This window comes from Notamacropus eugenii, chromosome 5 (genome assembly GCF_028372415.1).
Source record: "Notamacropus eugenii isolate mMacEug1 chromosome 5, mMacEug1.pri_v2, whole genome shotgun sequence".
Taxonomy (NCBI): domain Eukaryota; kingdom Metazoa; phylum Chordata; class Mammalia; order Diprotodontia; family Macropodidae; genus Notamacropus; species Notamacropus eugenii.
In genome coordinates this window covers 402,175,053-402,201,894 of record NC_092876.1, presented here as the reverse complement: position 1 = coordinate 402,201,894, position 26,842 = coordinate 402,175,053, and the positions used below count along the sequence as shown (strand labels likewise).

At 35.8% G+C, this 26,842-nt stretch overlaps 1 protein-coding gene across 1 annotated transcript in view; it reads left to right on the top strand.

Annotated features, from left to right (window-relative positions):
- The window catches only part of GABRG3 (gamma-aminobutyric acid type A receptor subunit gamma3), an 860,421-nt gene that overhangs the window by 457,393 nt on the left and 376,186 nt on the right, over positions 1 to 26,842 (top strand). Inside the window, exon 4 of the mRNA XM_072614581.1 lies at positions 23,690 to 23,910. Coding sequence (XP_072470682.1) covers positions 23,690 to 23,910 — 221 coding nt within the window. The remainder of the gene's footprint in view (positions 1 to 23,689; positions 23,911 to 26,842) is intronic.

Genomic DNA, 26,842 nt, shown 5'->3' with positions numbered 1-26,842 from the left:
AAAGTTACTAGTTCCTGGCAAGCATTAAAAGCTTAACCCATTGTGGTAGAACAGCTATTCAGTTCTACAATTATGTAATTCATGACAGGAATTGAGTTAGGTTTAAATTATGTCATATATTTTCACAAAAGAAAAATTTTCATTTACTTGGGGTATGACTTCCTATCAATTAGATGTGCCATACAAACACAGAAAAAAAATCAGTTCTGAACAAAAAGTAAGTGGCATAGACCAAGACACAGACAGTTTTCTATTTAATGTATAATACAATGAAAGTAGAGGCACATTTCTGTAACTGGCATTATAAACCCTGACCATGTTCAGAGAATCATTTCATTCAAATCAAATCAATATCACTGGATTGTTAGCTCTGACTGGAACAAGACAAAATATGTGAATGACTTCTCAGATGAGAAATGAATCTATTTCTTTTCTTTGGCTTTCAAGGTCACCAAATCATATTTTCATACATGCTTGCTTCGTGGAAACTTAGAATCATACACTTGTGGTTGAGTTTAATTACTACTCAATTTATGAATTCCCCCAAACTGATCATTTAACCTTTCTTTGAAGACTTCCAGTTATGGAAATCAAAGCTCTTTAGAAATCTCATTTCATGATGAGTAGGCAGATTTCAGAAACACCTGACAAGACATATGAACGGATCCTGAGTGAAGTGAGCAGAACCAGGAGAGCACTGTACACAGTAACAGCAACATTGTGTGATGACCAACTTTGATAGTCTTAGCTCTTCTTAGCAATGGAATATTCCAAAAGACTTACGATGGAAAATCCTACCCACATCCAGAGGAAGAACTATGGAGTCTGAATGAAGATTAAAAGAAACTATTTTCTCTTTTTTCTCCTTTCTTGTGGTTTTTTTCCCTTTTGTTCTGATTCTTCTTTCATAATATGATATGGACATAAATTTAATATGATTGGATGTGTGTAGTCTGTACCATCTTGCATGCTGATTTGAGGAGGGAGAAGTAGAGGAAGGGGAAAGTTTAGAACTCAATAACTTATAAAAGTGAATGCTGAAAACTAAAAATACATAAGTTAATTAATTTTTTTAAAAAGAAAGTTCATTTCACTTATGGCTAGATCTAGATCTTAGGCAGTTTTCTTCATAAGGACCTCATATCTGTATCCCAGTAACTTCTACTTCTGTTCCCTGGGACAAGTAAATCTGTTCCTCATTCTTTTTCCATATGATGGCACAATAAACACTTAAAGACACCTTCATAATACTTACAATGTCTTCAATTGGCTAAATAAATACTTGTAGTTCTCTCAAGTAATATTTATAGGGTGTAGTTTATTTCCTTTCTGGGGATACTTTCTCCTACCCCAGCACTGACTATTTTGCTATGTCTTGATGTCTCTCTTGTGACCACTCCTTAAGTTACTATTTTGCTGGTTAATCATCTGCATTCTATAACCTATCCATGAATGATCCCCTAAGGCATGTCCTGGCCCCTCTTCTTTAATATATTATCTCTATGATCACATCAAATTCTTTAGGTTTAAGTATTTCTATGTAGATAGGAATCCCAATCCATACTTCCAGCCCTAATCTCTGTAGTGAGCTCCAGTCCTCCATCATCAATTGTGTGCTAAACATCTACACCTAGGGATTTCAATTTCTACATGTCTAACACAGAACTCATTGTGTCTCCCTTCCCTGAAACTACTTCTCCAAACTTCCTTATTTTTGTTGAGGGCATTGTTATCTTTATCCTTATCCAGTTTTGAAACTTCTATCAACTATGTCTCCTGCTTCTCGTCCTACCTAGGTAACTACCACTTTATAGCATTCTTTGCTATCTCACTACCCACATCAGGCCCCCAACTATAAGTGTCCCTTAAGGTTTTGTCTTGGATCCTCTTCTCCCTCAAAATTCTCTCTTGGTAACACAGAACCTCTGGTATATTTACTCTCATCTCTATTAAGTTCATCCCCAAATCTATACATCTAGACCTAATATTTCTTTAAATTTCAATCCTGGATCAACATTTGTCTATTGAAAATTTCAAATTGTGTGTCCTGGAGTGGTCTTAAACTCAACATGAGGAAAACTGAACTCATTATTTTTTCCCATAAACCATCTCTTATTCCAGACACCCCTGACTCTACTAAAGGCACCACCCATCCTTCCAGTGTGTTAAGATTGTGGTCTCAGCATTATACTGTACTTCCCCTTGCCTCATAAACCCAATTAGTTGCCAAATCTTTTTATTTCTACCTTTAAAACATATCTCACAAATAATATTTTCTGTCCATTCATACAATTACCCCTGAAGATCAAGCCTTTATTACCTCTTACCTTCTTAATTGATCTTCGCTCAAGGCTATACCAATTGTAGGCAATCCTACACACTGCTGCCTTAAGCACAAATTTAACCATGTGACAAGTGATATAAAAAGAAAAAGGGAACTTTAGTGGCTTCCTGTTGCTTCTAGGATAAAATATAATCATCACTGCTTATTTTTCTGAAAGTCCTGAGTAGTCTGGTCCCAACTGATTTCTTTCCTGCAACGTTAGACATTATACCTTCTCCTTTAATCAGCCTAACTGGCCTTCTCTCTGTTCTTCAAATGGGACACTCCATCTTCTTTCTCTGTGCATTTGTACCGGTCATTCCTCATGCCTGGAATGCACTTGCTCTTTACCTCTGAATCAGAGACTTACATCCTTCAGGATGACTGTAGCTATTCTTTATTAGTCTCCTCTGTGCCCTTTCTATGTATTAAATTTTCATTTCAAGGCAGATGATTCTTAAGTGTCTTTGTCCAGTCCTTTCCTGTCTCCTGACCTCTGGTGTTCCATCCACATCTACCTGTTGTACATCTCAAGCTAGATGTCTTGTAGACACTTAAACTTAGTATATCCAGAATTGATTTCATTGTCTCCTCCACCCCCCAAAAATAAAACAAACTAAAAAATAAACTTCTTCTTCTTGTAGCATAAGTTATCACCCTTCTCCAATTCCAAGGTTCACCATGTAGGTGTCCTTTTCAACTGCTCCCCCACTCACATCTAATCTCTTGACAAGTATGGCCAATTTCTAACTTCTCATAGATCTTATATGCTTCCCTCTCTCCTCTAACACTGTCACCACATACCTGAAGGTCATCTTCATCTTATTGTTAGATTATTATAGTTGCCTTCTTGTTTGTCTCTTTGCTTCAAGCCATTTCTTGCTCCATTGCCGACTCAGTTTCCAAAGTAATATTTCTAAAGCACAAGTCTAAACCATCCCATCCCTCCCTGAATACCTCCCATTCAATAAACTATAGTGGCCTGCTATTATCTTAAGGATCGAATATAAAATCCTGTTTGATTTTTAAATGCCTTCAAAATTTGGTCCCTTTATACCTTACTATTCTTTGTATACCTTTTTCCCCTCTATGTGCTCTGTGATCCAATAACTCTGGACTCCTAACTTGTTTTTTTTTTTTCTTAGACTCAAACACTAGAACTCAAATACAGAATAGAAAAAAGAAAAAGAAACTTATCGTAAACTTAAATATTTAAACTTAAATACAAAATAAGAAAAGAAAAAAGCATGCCATGTGCACAGCAAGAATATGAGAGGATTCAAAATATATAGCAACAAATTTTTATTTCAAGTAAGATTGTATGATCAATACTACACATTGTATGGAGAGCTGTCCATCTTTTCTTTGCTTCCTTCTAAGTTTCCTTTTGTTCTCTGCTGTGCACTTTTTACTTTGTTCTTTTTCCCCTTTCTTCTCCCTTCTCCACAGCCTTACACACACACACACACACACACACACACATGCTACATGTATACACATATTATAAATACATACATGCATATACATATTTGATGACATCTGTACTGTTCAATTATAACAAATACTTAAATATGTGACTGTTAATCATATGGATTTTGGAATCCAGCCTCTAAAATATGATGATATGAATATTGTGACTTGAACAATGAATATACAGTTGAAAGGATGCCCAGTACCTGTGTGAATCATATGGCTTAGTTTATATTAATAAATTCTACCTATGAACCAAACTTCAATTCCATATATGCAAAGTGACAAAAGAGGGGTCTATTTATACAATGTATCTTGGACTAAAATGTAAAAAGTGTGATCTTGCTACCTCAGAAGCCTTTCTCCTCATCTTCAAAATGGGGAGAGTAATAACTGAAGTTTTATTAGAATCACATGATTCTTGTGAGACTCAAATGAATAATGTATATCAACTGCTTTTCCATACTTTAAGATCTATGTAAATATTAGGTTTTATGAAGAGAGGCAATATGCCCATTTTGATTGAGTGCTAGCCTTGGAATAGGTTGAAATCTTGCCTGAGACATTCAGATGGTCAAGTCATTTAAACTCCCTGACCTTTAGTCTCTTCATCTTTGAATGGTGTGTGTATGTGTGTGTGTGTGTGTGTGTGTGTGTGTGTGAAAGAGCGACAGAGACAGATAGACACAGAGAGAGAGAGAGACAGAGAGACAGAGAGACAGAGAGAGAGACTGTGTGTGCACAATACCTAGCACACATCTCATATAGAATTGATCCCATACTCCATAAGGTCATTATGAGGTACAAATACAGTGATATCAATGAGAAAAGTGTCACTCTATGGCTATCAGTGATGCCCCTTATAATGATAGAAATGCTAACTATATGAAACCCCAGCTAGTTGTTAACGTGGGGAACTTTATGGCTTGCCAATCACTTTACAAATATTATCTCATTTTACTGTCTCAACAATCCTGTGAAGTAGGGGCACATTTTACAGATGAGGCAACAGAAGCAGAAATGAAGTGATTCATACAGCTAGTGTGTCTAGGGTCAAATATGAATTCAGAGCTTCCAGATGCCAGGTCTAAAGCTCTATCCACTGCTCTGTCTTGCGACCTAATGTTTATTATCTTTGCAAAAAAAAATATATATATATATCTATATATATATATAAGCTCTATACATACACATATTTGCTGTATTTTTAGTTTTTCCTTATAGACACACGTATATGTTATATGTAGCTTTTAAACATTATTTACATAAGTGCTATATTTGCATAAGATATACTTGAACAGTTGAGTCTTAATATTCCACCCCATATAAAAGGCTCTACAGTTCTCAAATCAATATTTTCAAATCTAAAGACCAGTATAAGCTGCCTGATCCTAATTGTTTCCTAAATGACAGTCTGTGACAATTAGTTAAATGAAGCTTGCACCCTGCAGTGCTGAGCTGGGAGGGAGGCTGTAGTGTTAGCAGAAACTTGTTACCAGCTGTTACTATAGCTACTAGGTGGGAGGCTATTTCTAAATCAACAATGAACAAGAGATGCTTCTAGCTAAAGGAGAAAAAAAAAGAGGGGGTTCAAAGTGCGACTATTGCCATGGCAACAGAGAGAGATTTCTTGATGTGGACAGATTGCACTATTGTCCTGTGATTAATATTAATTATTAACAACCTAAGGTGTTTTGTCAGGAAGCATCATCCCTGAGCTTGACATATAACCTAAGACATGGGAATGAAAATAGGAAAATAGGAAATAGGAATGCCATGAGATTTCAGATGTCACTCGGGGATCTCCTGATGAAGCAAGTCTTTGGAGACTCCAGCTTTGCTGCCTATATCCAATTTCACCCCTGATAAACTAGATAATCTTGAGAAAGTCACTTAACCTGTCTCATGCCTTGACTTCATAGGCCATGCCAGATGGATGGAAGCAAAATATAGTGTGAAAGGAAATGAAAGCAGTGCTGTGGGCAGAATTAGATTTGGAATGCATGGGGGAATCTGTGAAGGATTTAAAAATTGGGCAGCAGTGATCTGATGAGAAAGAGAGGAATATAATTGAAGTAGCACTTTGAGTGGACTTGGAAATTTGAGAGACAAAATATATAAAATAGAACAGTAAGTGTAGCAGGTGAGAAGGGAAGATTTTATGTCATAACTAATCTGAGTTACAACTCACTTTAGGAGATTTAGTTGGATGGGCTCTGCTCCAGAGACAGTCTGGGAACCTGTGGTCTTCAGGCCACATGTAGCTTCTAGGTCCTCAGGTGTGGTCTTTTGACTGAGTCTGTTTTACAGAGCAAACCTTATATTAAGGGGATGTGTTCTGTGAAGTTTGGACTCAGTCAAACGTCTGCACCCCTGCTTAAGGACTCTAAAAATCTCCCTTGGGTTTTTGAGTTACTTGGCTATTATATGGAGGTAGCTGAGGGGAGGATATTATAGTATGGAAAATTGAATTTACAACTTACCCCTGTGGACTTAATTGGTAAATAGCTAGAAAGAGAAAGGGGAGGTATCAATTAGTATCTGATAAGTGTCACCTGGAAAGGCTCTTGTAGCATGGACAAGAAGAGATCCACCATGTAAGGGTATTACAGAGTCTACTGCTGTTGCTGCTATAGAGACAGACGGACGGACAGACAGACACAGACACAGACACACACACACACACACACACACACACACACACTTCTACAGCTGGGATGCTTCCTACTTTGCAAACCAAAGTGTAGGAATATGAATTGCAAATAGGCTAGCACCTAGGTAAGGGAAAGATTTCATTTAGAATGAGAGTCATGAATGAATGGATGGACTGATGGATGGGTGGATGGATGAAACATTTATTAGGTGTTTGCTGTGTACAAAGCACTGGGCTAAACTCTGAGGATACAAATAATAACACAGCACCTGCTTTCAGGAACTCACATTCTAATGGAGAAGCCAACATATATAGGAGTTTTGAGCTGCAAATCATTTTCAAAAACAGGCATTTGGCCCAGGCATAGGGGCAATCTGCAAAACCTTCTTGTTACAGGAAAGAGTATTCCAGAGTATAGTTTGAGAATGGTACAGTGAACAGAAGTATGGTGGACAGTTGTCATTTAACATATCTGAAATTAAAGTTTTTTCAAAATAAAATAGGGTAATAGCACCTCTCTTGCCTGTGCCTCAGGGTTGCTCTGGGGGAGCAAAGTGAGAAAACGTATGTGAACATTATTATATTATTCTGTCCTAAAGTATTAATTACCAGGTTACTCAGGTGGAATGTAAAAGGATAGTTTCTATAGCTGAATCTATTACCTGGGACTTTAAACCAAATATTACCAATTTTAAAAACAGACAAGCATGTTTAGAATGTAATATATTAAGATGGTTCCCTTACAACTGGAAGAAGCATTTTCTAGGAAACGTTGCAGTGCTAAGGGTATATTTCCTTATTGGGTTTACAGGCATTCCCAGCACTAGTTGTGCTTCCTTATTCCTTGTCTTTCATAAATACATCTTACCATTCATAAAAGCAAGGTTTCACATTATCTTTTCATAATTTTTGATAATTTGGAGGTGCTTGAATTCATAGTAAAAAGAGATTGGCTCACCAAATCTCATGTTTATAACTAGCATGGAAGGAATCTATCACTCCATTAGCATGATGCCCTTTCTTCCCATCAGAACAGTGTTTCTTAACCTAAGGTCCATAGATAACCCTCCAAGGGTTTGGAGATTGACTTCAGAGATTCAGAGGGCAAAATACATTTTAACTTTCTCTAATCTTTAGTTTCCTTTGGAGTCCTGTGGATTTAATGCATTTAGAAATAGTATTCTGAGAAGTGGTCCATAGATTTCACTAGACTGCCAAAGGGGCTATGACACATACACAAAAAGCTAACAACCTCTGAATTACTTATTCTTTTATCTTAGCCAGTGAACATTCATCAGGTCTCTATTTAAAGGAACAAGTCACTGGATATGTGAAATGAAACATTAAGGATATGTTGTAGCTGTCAAAAGTCCCTGTGACCAAAATCACAGCTACCTCCTTAGAGAATGAGTGGAGGGAAGAGGAGAAAGAAGGGGAGAGGAAAAGGAAGAAAAGGAAGAGTAGGAAAAGAGGAAGAAGACTAGTAAGAGGAAGCTATAACACCCTAATTCCTCTCCAGTATCTCTCAGGTATCTGGAAAAAGGTGCATGTAACAGAAGATACTGGTTATGGAAACAGGAGAAAAAGGAACCTGATTAAAAAAGGTGATAGATCTAAAAAGTAAAAAAAAAATGATTCACATTGATACAGGGCTTTAAAGTTTATAAAAATTATTTATTCATAACTCTATGAAATATACAATCATTTTTATTTGGGCCATACATTCACAAAGCACTTTCTCTTCAACAACACTGTGAAGTAGGTAATGAAAATCTGATTCTAGCTGTTTTACGAAAAAGGAAACTGAGGCTCCTATAGGTAAAGTGACTTGATCATGGCCACAGGAACTAACTGTGTTACTACTGAAGCTAGGATCAAGGTCTCTAGGCTCTCAACCCAACTTTCTTTTCATTGTACCATTCTTCTCTATGTCATGGTGACATGTTGAAGAATAATTGTTTATGTAGGGCAGGGCTAAGACTAAAACTATTACATTATAACCAACAGTAGACATTCTCTAGCTGTTGAAACAATTACTATTAGAGACCATTTCTGGTTGTTCCTACACAGACTTTGGAGGGAACTGCTCTCTCTACTCCCTCTGTTGGCCCCCTTTTTGGGGGGGGGGGATGATTTCTTCTCCTAATAGGCCTAAATAGTATCTTTCTGCATTTCTTTTTGCTCATATTTTTATATAATTTACTTATTTTCAGTTTTCAACGTTCACTTCCACAGTGAATTCCAAATTTTCTCCCCATCTCTCCCCTCCACCCACTCCAGAACAGCCTACACCCCAACCACTCCTTTCCCCAATCTGCCCTCCCTTCTATCAGCCACCTTCTCCCAGACTCTTCTCCTCTATTTTCCTGTAGGGCAAGATAGATTTGTATACCTCAGTACCTATACATCTTATTTCCCAGTTGCATGCAAAAACAATTTTTAACATTCACTTTAAAACTTTGAGTTCCACATTCTCTCCCTTCCTCCCTCCCCACCCACCCTCATTGAGAAAGCAAACAATTTGTTATAGGTCATACATGTGTAGCTATGCAAAACGCTTTCATAATATTAATGTTGTAAAAGACTAACAACATTTCCCTCTATCTTGTTCTGACTCCATTTATTCCATTCTCTCCCTTGACCTGCCCCCCCATAATAGTGTTGCTTTTAATTACCCTTTCCCCTTTTCTTATCCAACCTCTCCTATCTCCTTCACTGCTGTCTTCCTGCAGGGTAAGATAGATTTCCATACCTAATTGAGGGTGTTTGATTCCCTCTGTAAGTCAAATCTGATGAAAGTAAGGTTCACTTATTCCCTTTCACTTTCCCCCTTCCCCTTAATTGTAAATGCTCTTTCTTTTTTCTTTTATGTGAAATTATTTGCTACACCCTACCTCTCTCTTCGTCTTTCTCCCAGTACATTCTTCTCAACACTTAATTTTATTTTTTTAAGTATCCTCCCTTCATATTCAGCTCACTCTGTGCCCTCTGTCTACACACACACACACACACACACACACACACACACACACACACACACACACACAGACACATACACATATATAACAAGCACATATGTATATACATATATACACCTATATATTCCCTCTATTATAATACTGAGAAAGGTCTCATGAGTTACAAATATCATCTTTCCATGTTGGAATGTAAACAGTTTAACTTTAATAAGTCCCTCATGGCTTTTCTTTCCTGTTTACCTTCTCATGTTTCTCTTGATTCTTGTATTTGTAGGTCAAATTTTCTATTCACCTCTGGTTTTTTCAACAAGAATGCTTAGAAGTCCTCTATTTCACTGAAATTCCATTTTTCTCTGAATTACTATCCTCAGTTTTGCTGGGCGGCTAAGTCATGGTTTTAATCCTACCTCCTTTGATCTCTGGAATTTCCTATTCCAAGATCCCTTAGTGCAGAAACTGCCAAATCCTGTGTTATCCTGACTATTTCCACAATATTGAATTGTTTCTTTCTGGCTGCTTGTAATATTTTCTCCTTGATCTGAGAACTCTGGAATTTGGCTACAATATTCCTATGAGATTTCCTTTTGGGATTTCTTTCAGGAGGTGATTGGTAGATTTTTTACATTTCCATTTTATCTTCTGGTTCTAGAATATCAAGGCAGCTTTCCTTGATAAATTCTTGAAAGATGATGTCTAGGCTCTTTTTTTTTTTTATCATGGTTTTCATGTAGACCAATAATTTTTAAATTATCTCTCCTGGATCTATTTTCCAGGTCAGTTATTTTTCCAATTATATATTTCACATTGTCTTCTTTGGTTTTTCATTCTTTTGGTTTTGTTTTATAATTCTTGACTTTTCATAAAGTCATTAGCTTCCATTTGCTCCATTCTTATTTTTTTTCAGTGAGTCTTTGGATCCCCTTTTCCATTTGACCAATTCTTTTTACAGCATTCCTCTCCTCATTGGCTTTTTGGACCTCTTTTGCCATTGGGGTTAGTCTATTTTTAAAGTTGTTATTTTATTCAGTATTTTTTGAGTCTCCTTTACCAAACTGTTGATTCATTTTTTTATGATTTTCTTAAATCACTCTCATTTCTCTTCTTTTTTGAGCTCTTCCATGGCCTGAGACCATTTTATGTTTTTCTTGGAGGTTTTAGATGTAGGAGTGTTGACCTTGCTGTCTTCTTCTTTGATCTTCCTCATCTCCAAGGACATAAGAAAATACCTTTTCACCAAGAAAGTACCCTTCTATTGTCTTATTTTTTCTGTTTGGTCATTTTTTCCACCAATTACTTGACTTTTTAGCTCTTTGTTAAGTGGAGGGTATACCACTCCAAGTTTCAGGGGTTTTATGAAGCTGTTTCCATAGATATCTCTAGGGCCCTGTAAATTCTCAGTTCCTTCAAAGTGGTACGATCAAAGAAGAGATATTTACTCCTCTCCTGGTGAGCATTCTGGTCTGTGAGTAACCAGAAGCACTCTTCTGCCCTGAAACTCCAAGTAGTATTCTCTCTCCACAGCTGCCACTGGCTCTGACATGCCAGCATTCCTCCTCACCACAGGACCACCACCTAAGACTATGACCTAGATCAGCTGCTCAATTCCCCCATTGTCTATAGGCTGAGAGCTCCAGAAGTGGCTGACACAGTGGCAGTGCCTGCTGCCACCCTAGGGCTGGTGCTAGAACTGAGGCTGGACTAGATTCTTCTCTCACTTAAGTGAGAGAGATTTGCCACTGAAATTTGAAGCTGTCTTTGATGTTTGTAGGAAAAGTCAAGAAACCACCACAGCTGTCAGTGATTCAGTATTCTGAGACCTCTTCCACTCCACCTGTGCCATCTCCACTGTACTGTGCTCTGATCCAAGTGAGGTACAAAAGAGCCTTCCTGTTGGCCTTCCTGATTGTCTTGGGCTGAAAATCTGTTTAATCCTGTCATTTTATGGCTTCTGCTGCTCTAGAATTTATTTAGAGTCATTTTAGAGGTATTTTGAGGGTTTTTGGGGGAGAACTCAAGCAGGTCTCTGCTTCTACCTGTTTATATTTTTAAAGAATACATTTGCATACTTCCAAATTCAAAAACATTTCAATAAAATTTACCATAAAACTAATATTACTAACTTCAAAAGAAGCAATTCTTCAGTACTTTGGCTTTATATGTGGAAGAAAAATTCATTTCAAGAGAAAATAAACCTTACAGACATGAAAGGAGTGATCAAATATTATACTTTATTTTGGTATATTTCTTTATTTTCTATCTGCTTTCATTTCCATTTTATGTCAAAAGTAATTTCTTCTGTAATAAATTTTTGTGAATACTTTGAATTCAACAATTTGTCCCAGAAAGTCTGGTCTATTGCATCTAGTTTCTTATACAACATTGTAAGTATTATATGGTCAGATTCAGCACCAAAGTTCAGGAAATGATGTGGGGCTTTACTGGTTAGTGAGTGTAATAATAAGATTTGGGGAGTTATTTCCACATTCCATTTCCATTAATCTGAAAAATCATAGAAAGGGGAAAGTGATAAGGTCTCATTGAAAGGATCTCTCCTTTGTATGTCTAGAAGCACAAAGATCTACAAATCTTAATTCCTAGGTGTACTAGTTACAAGTTTATTACTTTTTTCTCCTTCTTAATCATCTAGGTCATAGTTTCCTAAAATGAATTCATTTTGATATATGTTGGACTTTTTTCCATTTTTGTTTTTGTCATCATTTTCCTATTCTTGCTCTCAGAAATTAAGTTCTAAGTCTTTCAAATTCTAGGTCAGTTCTATCTTCTATCTTATATATTGTTTCTCTCAGTCCCTATTCCTTCTCTGCCTCAATGTATTCCAAAATTCTACATTCTCATAAGGATTTGAAATAGTCATCAAATTATAAGACTAGAAGAAGATTTAAAGGACATATATACCAATGCCTCCATTTTTTCATCTTGACGTATTTTGGATCTCCTTTCAGTTTTGTATTTGGTTTTTGTCTTATTCTCCATATATAGGATAGATTTTTCTATTCTTGCTTTAAGAAGTTAATTTCAAACTTTTTTCCACTAAGTCTAACTATTGTTATTTTCTGTCTTTCCTCTCATATTCTTGATATCCATCCCTGTTACTTCTCACTTACCCATTGTCCCAGCCTCTGAGAAACTGTTTTCTTCTGAGGTTTTGGCATGATCATAGGATCATAGATTTAAAGATGGAGAAGACCTTAAAGGAACTCTATTCCAATTTTCTCTAGTTGTGTCCAATTTTCATGATTCCATTTGGGGTTTTCGTGGCCAAGATACTGGAATGGCTTTCCATTTCCTTCTCCAGCTCATTTTACAGATGTTTTCATTTAAAAGTCAGGTAATTTATTAAGCACTTGGGAGTCAAGAAGACCAGAGTCAATATCTATCCTCAGCCACTTCACTCTCTGTTTGACCTTGAGAAAGTCATTCAGTTTTGCTAGGTCTCAATTTCCTCATCTATAAATTATGGGGTTGATTTTGATAGCACTTGAAATATCTTGCAACTCTATATATCTGATGGTATGATGTAAGAATTTTCTATCAGGAAGAGAGTTTAAATTAACAAAGGAATATCTCCTTCAAACCCAACACATGCCATTTAATGAAGGCATTAGTGACTAGGGGAAAATAAGTAACTAGAAGTCCTCCCAAATGCTGGAGGCTATGACCTACTGGATATTTTCTCCAGTAATCACTTTATTGCATCTTTCCATTAATCCTTAAGCCAGGCTTTGGAGATAAGTAAGGTGATTTTTATTTTTTACCACTCTTCCTCCTACCTCTTCTATTTGGAGATAGGGATGACCTAAGGTAATATTAAAATGCTACAAAACTAATCAGTATTAGGTACTGATAGACCTTTCCTATTTTATTTCTTTCTAGTTCCAAACTACTACAATTCTCATGAGATACTTTGGTGATAGAAATACTTCTAAGCAGTGCCTAAAGGAAATCATTTTATTATTCTGGAAGGAGACTGAAATCTGGCAGCCTCTGGGTACTTAACTTTGAATATAAATAGGTAACCCAGATATAGAAGTAGAAAGTATTTTTTTTTAATTTAAGAAAATAAAAAGTGATTGTTTTAAACCACTCACTATTAAGACATTCCCTACTACCCCACAGGGTCTCCTGGAATTGTAATTCCCAATGGTGAGATGTATTTCTGATAAGGTTCCTTCAAATACTAAAATCCAGAAGAGTAAAATGTTAGCACTTTGGCATTACCAATCTTGGCAGAACAGCTATGGGTGAGATTTCATAGTCTGGTCATTTGATGTTAGTCTGGGCAGCAAGTGAATTACTGTATTGGTGTAATATAAAATGCCAAAATTCTATATTCTAGTTACAATTGGTAGTACTTTAATTCACTAAGTTCTCCTATTGCATAATTTTTTGCCAACTAAGGGAGCCTTTTCTCTTAATGTTCAAACATCATTTCAATCTATACCCTACTGTCATTGTTTTTAAAACATAACTTGATGATCTCCCACCTAAGATTAAAGTTGCAGGCCTCTACTATGTCCTTCCGTTAGCCACATTTATATCATCCCTATTCTTCTCCACTGTAATCTGGGTCACTTGTTCTCTATTGCAGAGGTATCAAATACATGGGCCATGGAACTCATGAGGGCCCTCACATTCCTGAGTGTGACCCAAATAAGATGAAACTGTAATTATAAAATATATAACAAATTAAATTAAAATAAAATAAATAATGTTTACATATAACTTTCTAAGTCAATATGTGGCCTGCAGGGATCCTCATTTACATTATAGTGGCCCTATTTATATCTGGGTTTGACCATACTTATCTATTATATTCCATTGTGCCCTTTGGATATCTTTCACTGTTTTTTAAAATTATTATTAAATTCCCTCTTTGGCTTCTGCTTTCCCCATAATACTCCTTCTTTCTTCTCACTTTAACTGAAATCTGGATTTCCTCTGAGTACCTTGAAGTCTAGGCTTTGGGTGGTTATTCTTTTTTTTCTAATTCTCCTGGAACTACAGTTTTCTCTTCCATAGTGCAGCTAGGCTATTCCTCATTCCTCAGGTAACTCTTTCCTTTCAAAGTTTATGAACTTGATATGTATCTCAATTTCCCCATTCTTGTTACAGTCCACTTCACATTCTAACTTCTTTCACTAATACTTAGCATGAGGCACACCATTGTTCACCAGTATCTTGAATGAATTTAATTATCCAAATGGATATCACCTCCAATAAAATAACCACATGATTCTCCAATGTTCTCAGCTCCATTGACTTACTTTGTTTTTTGTAATGCTTCAGCTAAAAGCATTAGAGTACAGTGGGAAGAATATCGGATCTGGGAGCAGTGGGTTTTGATTCAAATTCTAGATCTCCCACTTACTACCTGTGTGATCTCAAAAACATTATTTACCTTCTCTGTCCTCAATTTGTAATGTAAAAAGAGAGGAGTTGTACTAGATGATTTCCAAGGTAACTTCTAGTTCTTGAATATATAATCATAATAAAAACCATCCCCCAGCTGATAAATGGTCAAAGAATATGAAAAAGTAGTTTTCAGATGAAGAAATTAAAGCTATCCAAAGTTATATGAAGAAGTGTTCTAAATCACTTTTGATTAGAGAAATGCAAACAACTCTGAAGTACCACCTCATACCTATCAGATTAGCTAATATGACCAAAAAAAGGAAAATGATAAATATTAGAGAGGATGTGGGAAAATTGGAACACTAATACATTGTTGGTTGATTTCTAAACTGATCCAACCATTCTGGTGAAATTTTGGAACTAAGCCTTTGATCCAGCAATACCACCGCCAAGTCCATATCCCAAAGAGATCATAAAAAAAGGAAGAGGACCTACATGTACAAAAATATTTATAGCAGCCCTTGTGATGTCAAAATATTGTGAATTGAGGGGAAGTCCATCAATTGGGGAATGGTTGAATAAATTGTGACATATGAATATAATGGAATACTATTGTGCAATGAGAAATTATTAACAGGCAGATTTTGGAAAAACTTGGAAAAGCTTGTACAAACTGATACAAAATGAAATGATCAGAACCAGGAAAACATTGTACGCAGTATAAGGAGCATTGTGTGATGACTGTGAATGACTCATCTCTTCTCAGCAACACAATGACCTAAGACAAGTACAAATGATTCATGAAGGAAAATGCCATCCACATTGAGAAAAAGAACGAATGATCTTTGAATACAAATTGAAGCTTATTTTTTTCTTATTTACTTTATTCTTTTTTCTATATTTTCTTTTGATCTGTTTCTTCTTCCACAATGATTTCTAATATGGAAATGTTGCACATGTATGACCTATATCAAGTTGTCCACCATTTTTGGGAGAGGCAAGTGGAGAGGAAGGAAGAAGGGAGAAAATTTGGCTCTCAAAATCTTGTAAAAATGAATGCTAAAAATTGTAATCACATGTAATTGCAAAAAAATAACAAATTTATATATACATATATATATATATGATCGTATGATCCTTTGATGGTATGCTAAGATGTCATATCTTAAATCTTTCCATTTTATAGACATGAATCAATTTAAAGTTCCAGATTTCTGAAATTAAATTCTCACTAAAACATCTTCTATCTTTGCACTTCTCCTACCTTAACACTTGGACTAAACTTGAGTTTAGTTTGACCTCTAGTCCTTTAACATCTCCCTATTCTTCCAGTCAGCCTGTTCAATTCTATCTGTCCTTTCATGTACCTATAATTCTAAGCATTCTTTTCTGCTCTCATCATTTTAATTTCTTATTTCCAACAGTCACTACCTCAAACTTGTTTTTTTCTCTCTCTTCAAGAACAATTAGACCCTTTGACCCAGCAATATCGCTGCTAGGACTGTATCCCTAAGAGATCAAAAATGGGAAAGGGTCCCACATATACAAAAATATTTATAGCAGCACTCTTTGTAGTTGTCAAAAACTGGAAATCAAGGGGATGCCCATCAATTGGGGAATGGCTGAATAAATTATGGTATATGAATGTAATGGAGTACTATTGTGCCATAAGAAATGATGAACAAGAAGGCCTCAAGGAACTCTGTGCACAGCAATGACCACAGTGGTCAAGAGTTTTTTCTGGTAGACTTGGAACTTCGTAATAACACAAGAACTGAAAAAAAAAATTCCCAATGGTTTTCTAAGGCAAAATGCCTTCCACACTCAGAGAAAGAACTATGGAATTCATTCGCAGAATATAGCAGATCATGTTTGTTTGTGTGTGTGTGTGTGTGTGTATTATGTTTTGATTTGTTATATGATTTCTTCCATTTATTTTGGCTTGTCTACATAGCATGACTATAGTGAAAACATATTCAGTAAGAAAGTATATGTAGATCCTCTATAGAATTGTATGCCATCTTGGGGAGGGAGGGGGGTGGTAGGCAGTAGGTATGGGGGGGGTAAAAATCTAAGTTTTCTGGTAGTGATTGTAGAACATTAAAAAATAATAATAAAAGCAAAAACAAACAAAAAAAGAACAATTAGAGCAAGTGATTTAATGCCCAATTATACTGAGAATGATGGCAATATTCCATGACCCAACTGTATATCTTTACAGAGGCTTTACACATCCCTTTGTGACTACAATGCATTTCCTCTTTACCTCTTAGAATTTCCTCTTACAATCTCTTCCTTCAAGACTTATCTCAAGTATCACTTTCTTCTTGAAGCCTTTCCTCCAGAGATGCTGTTTACTCCTTCCCAAATTAACTTAATTGCCTACTTTTTACTTCATTTGTAACAATCATATATTATACATGTACATGTGTATATATGTGTATATACATATATACATAAGGATGTGTGTACACACACATATACATATATAATTTTATACACACATTATTTGCACTGGTAACTGAGGCAGACTGTGAACCTAGGTCTTCCTGATTCTGGTTTCTATTCACTGTGCCACCTAATTTGCCCAATACCTATAGGTTTGGATGGAAAATGTTGAATTGTGCTTTAAAGTACCTAAGAAACATCCAAGAAAACCATTCCTGTGCTTTTCTATCTTTGCACAGTGTATACCCAATGCCTTGAATGCCCCCGCCTTCCCATTTTCCCTGTCTACTTAATGAATTCCAACATATCCTTTAAAGTTTAACTCAAATGCTACATTCTCTATCAAACTTTCTTTTGATCCACCCCAGTTAATAATGCTTTTTCCTTCCTCAAAACATATCTTTTACTTTTGGCTCTGCAATTCAACACCTACATGACTTTGGTAAATCATAATGTATCTGGGTCATAGTTTCTTCAGTGGTAAAATAAGAGTTTGAGGTTAGATGATCTTGTAAGTCCATGGCTTGATGATACTGAAAGTCTCTTTCAGACTCAAGATCTTATGATTTCTACCTAAAAGCTGAAAATGAAATCCTATATTATCACTTCTGCAGTTGTAGCCCAGAACAGAGACATTTCAACTGTTTCTTAAGTGAACTACTTAGTAGAAATCTCAGGTCCCTGGAGAATTTTGGAGTGGTTGAAATTATCTTCAGATAATTCTTGAAAGAAGGACAAAAAACTATTTTTGCTGATGAAAAAATTTTGTCATTTACCTGACGACTTCTGAAGAGTAAGAAACCTTATCAAATCTTTATTTTGCTGTTCCTACTGGAACATTTATTAGCCTCTGGCCGATTTCTGTTTTGGGAATACCTTAAAACAAACCTTTATGTATACTGACATTTCCTCAAGCAAAATGGTGGATAATAAGCTTAGATTTTTATAGTTCAAACTCATCCCCACTTGAATGTTATAACAAAAATAATTTAAAAAGTGATTTTGAATGAAAATATTATTCTAGATATTAATCACAAACCAGAAAATAGTTGATTTCCACTGATGTACCTGGAAGGACAAAACTCTTTTTCATTTGATTTTGTCTTTGAATCTCTAAGCATCTGGTACAATATTTGAAACATAGTAGGCACTTACATTAGATTGGGAAAAATTATCTCATTTTGAGGTTTTTTACTATTTTGTTAATCACTGGCTTCCTTGGCAATCTTATTCATCTTCCTCTCCCACCTAGTTCCCACTACTCTTTTCAAAAGATAACTCCAAAATCTCTATTTTCATAATCATTATCCTCCTTCTACTCCCCTAATCAGAATCTCCAACTATTCATAAGACATTTTCTTCTGGATATAAATCTGGTAACACAAGTTCAAAGTGTTCAAGCCATGGATTACCTTTCTATTGAAATTTCTTTCTCCTTTTTAACTTTCTTATTCTATCTATGACATCACTGTGGCTGCCTTGTTCATACCCTTGCTGCTATGTTTGACTTTTCACTTCATCTAATCACTATGAACCATGTAGATAACAGGGTGGGTCAGAAGAAAAATCATTGGCTCTAAAGTCAGATGACATAGGTTCAAATCTGACCTCTACAAATTGCTATTTGTTTAACCTTGGACCAATCAAACCCTTCAAGCCCCTCCATTTCCTTCCCTGTAAAATTAAGTATTTTCTGAAGTTCTTTGCAAGTCTAGATTTATAATCCTTTCAGGTACAACATCTTCTCTCTTTGAACCCTTGTAGGAAGCATGGAATTCATAGATTTTGTTGTGAAAGGATGGTGAACCAAGCATCTCTCATGGTTACAAGTTGTAATAATGACCTCTCCTTACTTTTAGCCCAGGGCAGTCAAATGATAGGCAAAAGTCAAGTCAGGAATCACTAGGTGTATCCTCTTATCTGTAACTGCATAGAGATCTTTCAGGTGCTCCTTGTCTTTGTTCCCACTGCTCCCTACCTCTAGAATCCCTATCCTCCTCCCTTTTGTCATTGAATTTGCACAACCCTCCCTGACTCAAAACAAAGACAAGTGCAAGTCACATCATCATTTCTCTGATGCCATGGTCTTCTTTGAAAATGAAGGACAAGCACAGACAGAACTCCCTTTCATTCTTTAAAATACAATTTAAATGTCAATGCTAATAAAAAACCTTCTGTTATCTCTGATCCCAGCAGTTGGTAATAACTTTTCTCTCAGGTCTCTCAAACAGGTTTCGCCTTATCTATTTATTTTGGTAAATATTTAGTACGCTTTGTTCTAAGTCAAAATATATAATTACAGATGTAGAACAGGAAAGAACCTTAGAGGTCATCTATTTATTCCCTTCTCTTGGTGTTTTGGTGGTTGTTGTCCTTCATACTCAAAGAGGAGCAAAATGACACCATGATGTTGGGGTCAATCTACAGTGTATCTAACTGTGGCTGATCAGACTAATATGAGTTCAGAAGGCTTTACCACAGGTCAGACACAAATAGTAGATCCATATGAACATTTGGAATGAAGATTCCAAATTTTGTGCTGCTGCAATTCTGCTTTGCGCATAGAGCACAGTGCCTTCTTTGATGTGGGCACACCATGCTAAATAACCCTGTACCAATGCCTCTCATGCCTCACAATTGATTCTAAAGTTTTTCAGAGAGATCTTACAAAGAAACCCTTAATTTTACAGATGAGGCAACTGAGACTTTAGAGAAATTATGATATTCAAAGTCATATAGATAGTAAATGGTATAGCTGGGATTTGAATCCATGACCCCTGACTTATGAGAGAACTTATTTTTTTCACCATACCAAACTCCTTCCATAATAAGATATGTATGTATAACATATTCCCTACTATGCAATACTTTCTTTAAAGGGGGGCAAGACTATTTTTACTTAAAGTTATTTCTCTTTATAGTTCCTAAAGTGTAGCTAGGTGGTGTAGTAGGTAGCTCACCACACATAGAGTCAGGACAATCTGAGTTCAAAAGTGGCCTCAGATACTACTTGGTCAAGTCACTTAACTCTGTTGCCTCAGTTTTCTCATTCATGAAATGAACTAGAGAAAGAAATGGCACACCACTCCAGTGTCTTTACCAAGAAATCCCCAAATGGGGCCATGAAAAATTGAACACAACTACAATGACTAAAAAACAATATACTGCCTAAGACAGTACTCATAACAAAGGCCCTAAAAATATTTGCTATTTGTTCATCATAGTCTTAGAGCTAAAAGAGACCTTAGAGAATTTTAAGGCAGCAGTTTTATCTTATTGAAAAGAAAATTGAGACACAGAGTGGTTAAATGACTTTTCTAAGATCACATAGAGATTAAATAGCAGACCTTGAAAGTAAACCCAGGTTCTCAATTCCAAATTCAGTTTTCCACTGTACCATACTAATGACATTTTTTTAGCATTTCTTGCTGAGATTTTATTTCCTAAAATGATAATTTCATTCATTTTATATTATTATAGAAAAGAAAGGAAACATGTAAAGAACATGATTCACAAAAAGAGATCTTCCAAGAAATGTTGACTGTCATTATTAAGTGGTAGAAATAGATGTCAAATCTCAAAGGAGTTTAAAGAGTACATGAGTAAATAGAAAATGAAACATAGATTCTCCTTTTAAGAAGTTTAATGCTAGAGAGAACAAATAATTTGGTGCTTGGCAGGTTAGGGGGGGTGAGGGAAAGAATATTTAGGATTGGGGAAACTGGAACATTGAGAAAAAAGGGGGAAAGATACAAGAAAGAGATGCTAAATAGAGAGAAGAAAATTGTGGTCAGTGATACCAAATGCAATAGAGATGTCCAGGAAAGTAAGAATACAAAAGAGTTTGTTAATTTTATAAGAAAGGAAGGCAGCAATGACCTTTGAGAGTGGTTTTCATCTTATATAGTATTAGTGTTGTGATATGAATGGAATTAAGTTACAGGAGAGAAGAAAAGGAAGTGGATTCCTCCTCTCTCTGTTTCCAAAATATCATTTCTACAGTTTTATTTCCCATAGCTCCTGGCGTTTCCTGACTCTGAAATTTTTGTCTGATCTTGTGACCTTTTCACTATAGAACATTGTTCCAACATACCAACTTGTTAAGTTGGTCCCATTCTTAAGTTCCTTCTGAGTCTTCTTTCTGAGGGAGAACTCAAGGTGGATAAATTTCATTCTCCTGGTGACTCTGCTTTTGACTTTCTAGATGTGACATCTTGCCTCAGCTGTCATCTCATCCTTCATCTTCCCTCAAATCTAGACTTCCAAGCCCAGGCACCAGTGAATAACAACCTCCCCACAAAGTCTCATGCAGTTATCTCAGTTCGATTTTGTGAGATATCTCCCCCCATTAGAATACCACTTCCTTAAGAATACAGACTGTCTTTTTACTTCTCTTTGTACTCCCAATGCTTAGTGTAGGACCTCATACACGGTAAACACTTAATAATCTAATTAAATGCTCCTCACTCTGCCTTGTCTTACCTTGCTAAGTGTAGTTTTTTGTTTTTTGTTGTTTTTTTTTGTCAAGGAACTTGTTAGAAAAAGAAAGAGTTGATATTGGCTTTCCAATAAATCACACTATAACTGAGATATTTTGACATTGTCATGATTTCATCCCAAGTAATAGAACCTATGTAAGTGAAGAGATGAAAGAAGATTCTCCTTATGATCCTTATTATCATAATTCTTAAAATACAATCCCTGGCTAAAGTCAATAAAAACATAGTTGGGGAACTAATGCTATACATAGTAAGAATTAGTCTCATGCAAACAAAGTTAGTCATATGCAGCAATCTAGCACTATTATACAGTCTGGTGCTTGGGGGTTAGTGCCTTTGGGGGCTTAAATGGGAGGTAAAATCATCAGCAACCATAGAATTAGTACAATATTTTAAAAATTAGAAAAGTCATGCTACAGTAGGGGTTTATAACATTTTGGACATTGTTTAAATACATCATTAAATCATTGTGATACTGGTACTGGTGTGGGCAATGTTATCTGAGGTATTTAGTAAAGAAGCAATTTGATATGCTATCATGATAGCTGCCATTTAAAAAAAAAATCTATAATCCCATGCTCCCAGCTTCTTAAGAGTTTACAGTCTCTGTTTTTCTGCTTCAACAAATGGCAAGGGTACTTAGGTTAGGAAACCTTTCTGTAGTTCTATCAAAGTTGTAGATAATGAATGTTATATTCATGAGTATGCTTTTCTCTTGTGGTAGCATCTTTCACACACCATGATAATTCATGGCTTATTTAGGACTCATTAAACACTAAAATTATTAAAACACATTACTTAGGAATCCCAAAACACTAACATTTGCAATGATGTATTCAATACCTATTCATTTTCCCTGTCACTTTTAAATTAAGTATTTTGCCTTTCAAATACTCTTTTTTATGTCAGACACTTTGTTTCAAAGATAATTATGAATCTGGAAGTGTTATGCACCCATATATATATGCATACATAAATACATATATACACACATACATACAGACATATATGTACACACACACAGACACACAGACACACACAGATACACACACACACACACACACACACATATATATATATATGTATATATATGTATATATATTGCAAAAATCCATTTGGAGACTTTGGTTTTTTGCCCAAGGAAAAACAATGGATAACTTTCACATATACATGTTTGTATATATGTATATTATATGTATGTATATGCATATGTAGTCATATAACCCTACAAAGATAAAAAAATTACTAATCCATACATATGATTTAGAGGTGCTTAGCTAGGGAAAGAGGGAATGGGTCCCCATTCTGAAATCATGCCATCCCAGCATTGCAACTGGAGACTACCATATTAGCGTATTAATGAAGTTACTTTGAGGTCTGAGCACTTGCTGTGGGGAAAAGAGAGAGGAGAATGAGAGGTATCACCTATGAAGAAAAAGAATGATAAATTTATATCTACAATGGTAAGAACATGCTGGTATAATCTTTGTGCTTAGGGCTAAAAATGCAGAAGAATATCTAAGTGACAAGGTGAAAATGAAACAATTAGTGTTCTGGGATAGTAAATGCTATCCTGTTTATCTTCATTTGCCTGTCATAAGCTCATTTACTTTACCAGTGACCATCCTTAATGCTCCCTGAATTTTTTATTTCTTAAACATCTGTCCTATATTACACAACAATGCCAGGAAACCACTGCTCTCAGGGTGCTGAAATGAAGATACTATAGGTATAAAGTTGCATTCTGATTTTTCTAAAAAGAAGGTTCAGGTAATAAATAGTGAGCCAAGAAAGGCATGGATAGATTTCTGTGATTCCAAAAATTTTTTAAATGTAAAAAAAATGAGAAAAGGGGACAATGCATGGAAAGGGTTAACTTTAAGATAGACAGGACATAGTAAGAAAAGCTACTAATAAATTACCTCACTTTTTTTTTCTTTGCTAGGAATACCAAATTGACATATTTTTTGCTCAGACTTGGACAGACAGTCGCCTTCGATTCAATAGCACAATGAAAATACTAACTCTGAACAGCAATATGGTTGGATTAATCTGGATTCCAGACACCATCTTCCGGAACTCAAAAACTGCAGAGGCTCACTGGATTACCACACCCAACCAACTCCTTAGAATATGGAATGATGGGAAAATCTTGTATACTTTAAGGTAAGGGTATATCTGCTCAGTTCGGAGGATTGAGAATAAAGGTTTCTTAGATCATTACTCATTTTATTTTGGGTTACAAAATTAGAATATAGTAGTACTCCCACTTTGAAATGTCATCTATTTTGCACACTTTACATGAATGTGCATGGTAATCTTCCAGTAGTCCCAAGTATGCAATAATATGGAAGTCCAAGAAAATGATCTTCAAGCCTGTTACCTTGTTCATATACTACTAAATATATAAAAACAGAAGTTAAAAAATATTTAGCATGATGCAGTCTTCTGGAAGGCATGGTGTGGGAGATGATGGCTTGAAACCATGGAGGGTGTGTGTATGTGTGTGTGTATGTGTGTGTGTGTGTGTGTGTGTGTGTGTCTGTGAGAGAGAGAGAGAGAGAGAGGAAGGAGAGAGGAAGGAGGAAGGGGAGAGAGAGAGAGAAACTTGCCATTTTATTTTCTCGTCATTTTTCTTTTTAGGTTACCTAGATAAAAGTGATGACTAAAAAACTGAACCAAAACTTTAAAGATTCCTATTTTATTTATTTAATGTACAGAAACAAAGATGTATAAAGTGTTACAGGAACTTAGAGATCATCTAACCTAGCCCTTTATTTTACACATGAATGAAATAGAATAAAATAGAACCTAGCTTATAACTGGAAGAATGTTTGCCAGGTGTGCCTAGGTCTTTACACATAATAAGAAATCAGCTTAATAAACCAAAGACAGGTCAAATAAACTAGATCATAATTCTTCTTTGAATCTCAAAAAAAAGTATTCCCTTTGAAAATTATAATATATATACATGAATATATCAAAAAGTATATATGCTTCATTTTCTCTTTTTGTATTCCTTATGTTCTTACGTTCATGTATGCATGAACACACACACAACAACACCAACTCACCCAAAATGGAAGTGATATCATTTTACTAAGTCCAATTTACTTGCAAAATATAGTGTAGTGTAAAACTTTTTGATCTGAAGATAGCAACAAAGCTTACCAGAATAACACACAAATAACCTGTCAAACAAATATTTTTACTTAATCCATGGGACTTATTGCAATTTCAGAATAATGCCATCTTCTTAGCAAGCTGTCTTCCAGCCTCAAGATTTTTTCTCTTTCATGTTGGCTTCAGTGCTGTCATGTCTCCAAACTATTTTTTCATACAATGGCCCTCTCAACTGAGATTAGCAAACTTAGGTACATTAGAACTAACTAACTAACTAACTAACTAACTAACTAACTAACTCTCTCTCTCTTTCTCTCTCTCTCTCTCTCTCTCTCTCTCTCTCTCTCTCTCTCTCTCTCTCTCTCTCTCTCTCTCTCATACACACACACACACACACACACACTCTCACACACACACCTTTCCTCACTTATTAATAAATGTCCTTGAAGGCACACATAATTAATGATCACACCCCCAAATGTGTAACTAACTAGAAAGATAGTTCCTTCACTGACCACATGTTGAAAAAGGATCACTGCAGTTATCATGGGGAAACAGTCATCTAAAGGGACTGACAACTTCATGCCCAACTCTTAAATGCTTATTGAGCTACCCTAAAACAAATGATAGTCAACTTTACCTCTCCCTTTTGACTTTTTGGTTAGATTTCCATGGAGATTTTGCATTTGTGACATTAATGTTTTTTGACATCAAACTTTTCTTACGCATGGATGTAACACTGCTAAGTGCAAATGGGAATCAGTGAAAATTCTGACAGCTTACAAGACCAAGTTGGAAATGTTTATTCATGCTTTCTACAGTGTGGATCTATCACAGTGCTTAAAGATTTGAGTCTACAGACTTTGTTACCCAACCAAAAGGTACAAGGAAATGACACATAGTACAGAGAAGGGTAAAGCTAAAGGGATCAAGTTCACCCAAATGCATGTTGCTGCCAACAAATTTTCAGGCTTCTGAAGCCTGAATAAAGGGACATTAGTGTTGGTGCCTTATAAATGACACTTCTTTAAGATTAGATGATCCTGAAAAAAAATTTCAAAATGTTTTATGATCATAGAAGACACCATGCTGTAGAGAAAAGAATATCACATCTGGAGCAAAAAAATGTGGGACTGATGTCCAAGTCCAGGGCCATTTACCACCTATGTGGCCATTCACAAATTACATATTGGGGCTTCAGTTTTCTCATCTGTCAATGAAGTAGTTAGACTATATAATCTCTAAAGTGCCATCTAGCTCTGACACCATGAAAGGAAATTTGTGGCTCTTCCATAATGCTCCACAAATGCAAGTATCCAGAAAACATTTCTGTCTAGTAAATAGTTTCAGAACAAATAAATGGCTTTCTGCCATGTCACAAAAAAGCAAAAGTTCCTAAATGCTTTCTTCATGAGTAATATCTAATGACTTTAGAGATGTTCCTTTAATGTAGAGGACATATATTGGTACTAAATATTATAATGTTGCTCCTTTACCTTAAACCCAGTGAACTCTGAAGTCTATATGTTGCACAACAATAAGTCCCTGCCCAAACTCCACTTAATGGATTTTTTCAGGACCCTCCTGGCTTCAGAGTGATTATCAATAGTAACTGTTGCTCTTTCCCTCCCAGCTTGATTTACATGTTTTTTTTTTTCTTTTGCTCATTAAAGAGGCCATTCCCTGATTACTTCTTAAAAAGGCCTATTCACTGAATGGGTATTACCTCACTCTAAGTGAAGACCTGAATAGGTCAAGATCTCCCACTGAATCCTGGGTCTTCTCCAGTCATCCTGATGAATATCTGGTCATTGGATCTAGATGGCTCAGGAGGGGAAAGTGAGGCTGGTGACCTTGTACAGCCTTACCTCACTCAAAACAAAGTCAAGTACAAGTCATGTCATCATTTCTCACATCATGGTCTTTGAAAATGAAGGATGAACATAGGCAGATCATTTCCCTGCAGAAAAATGGG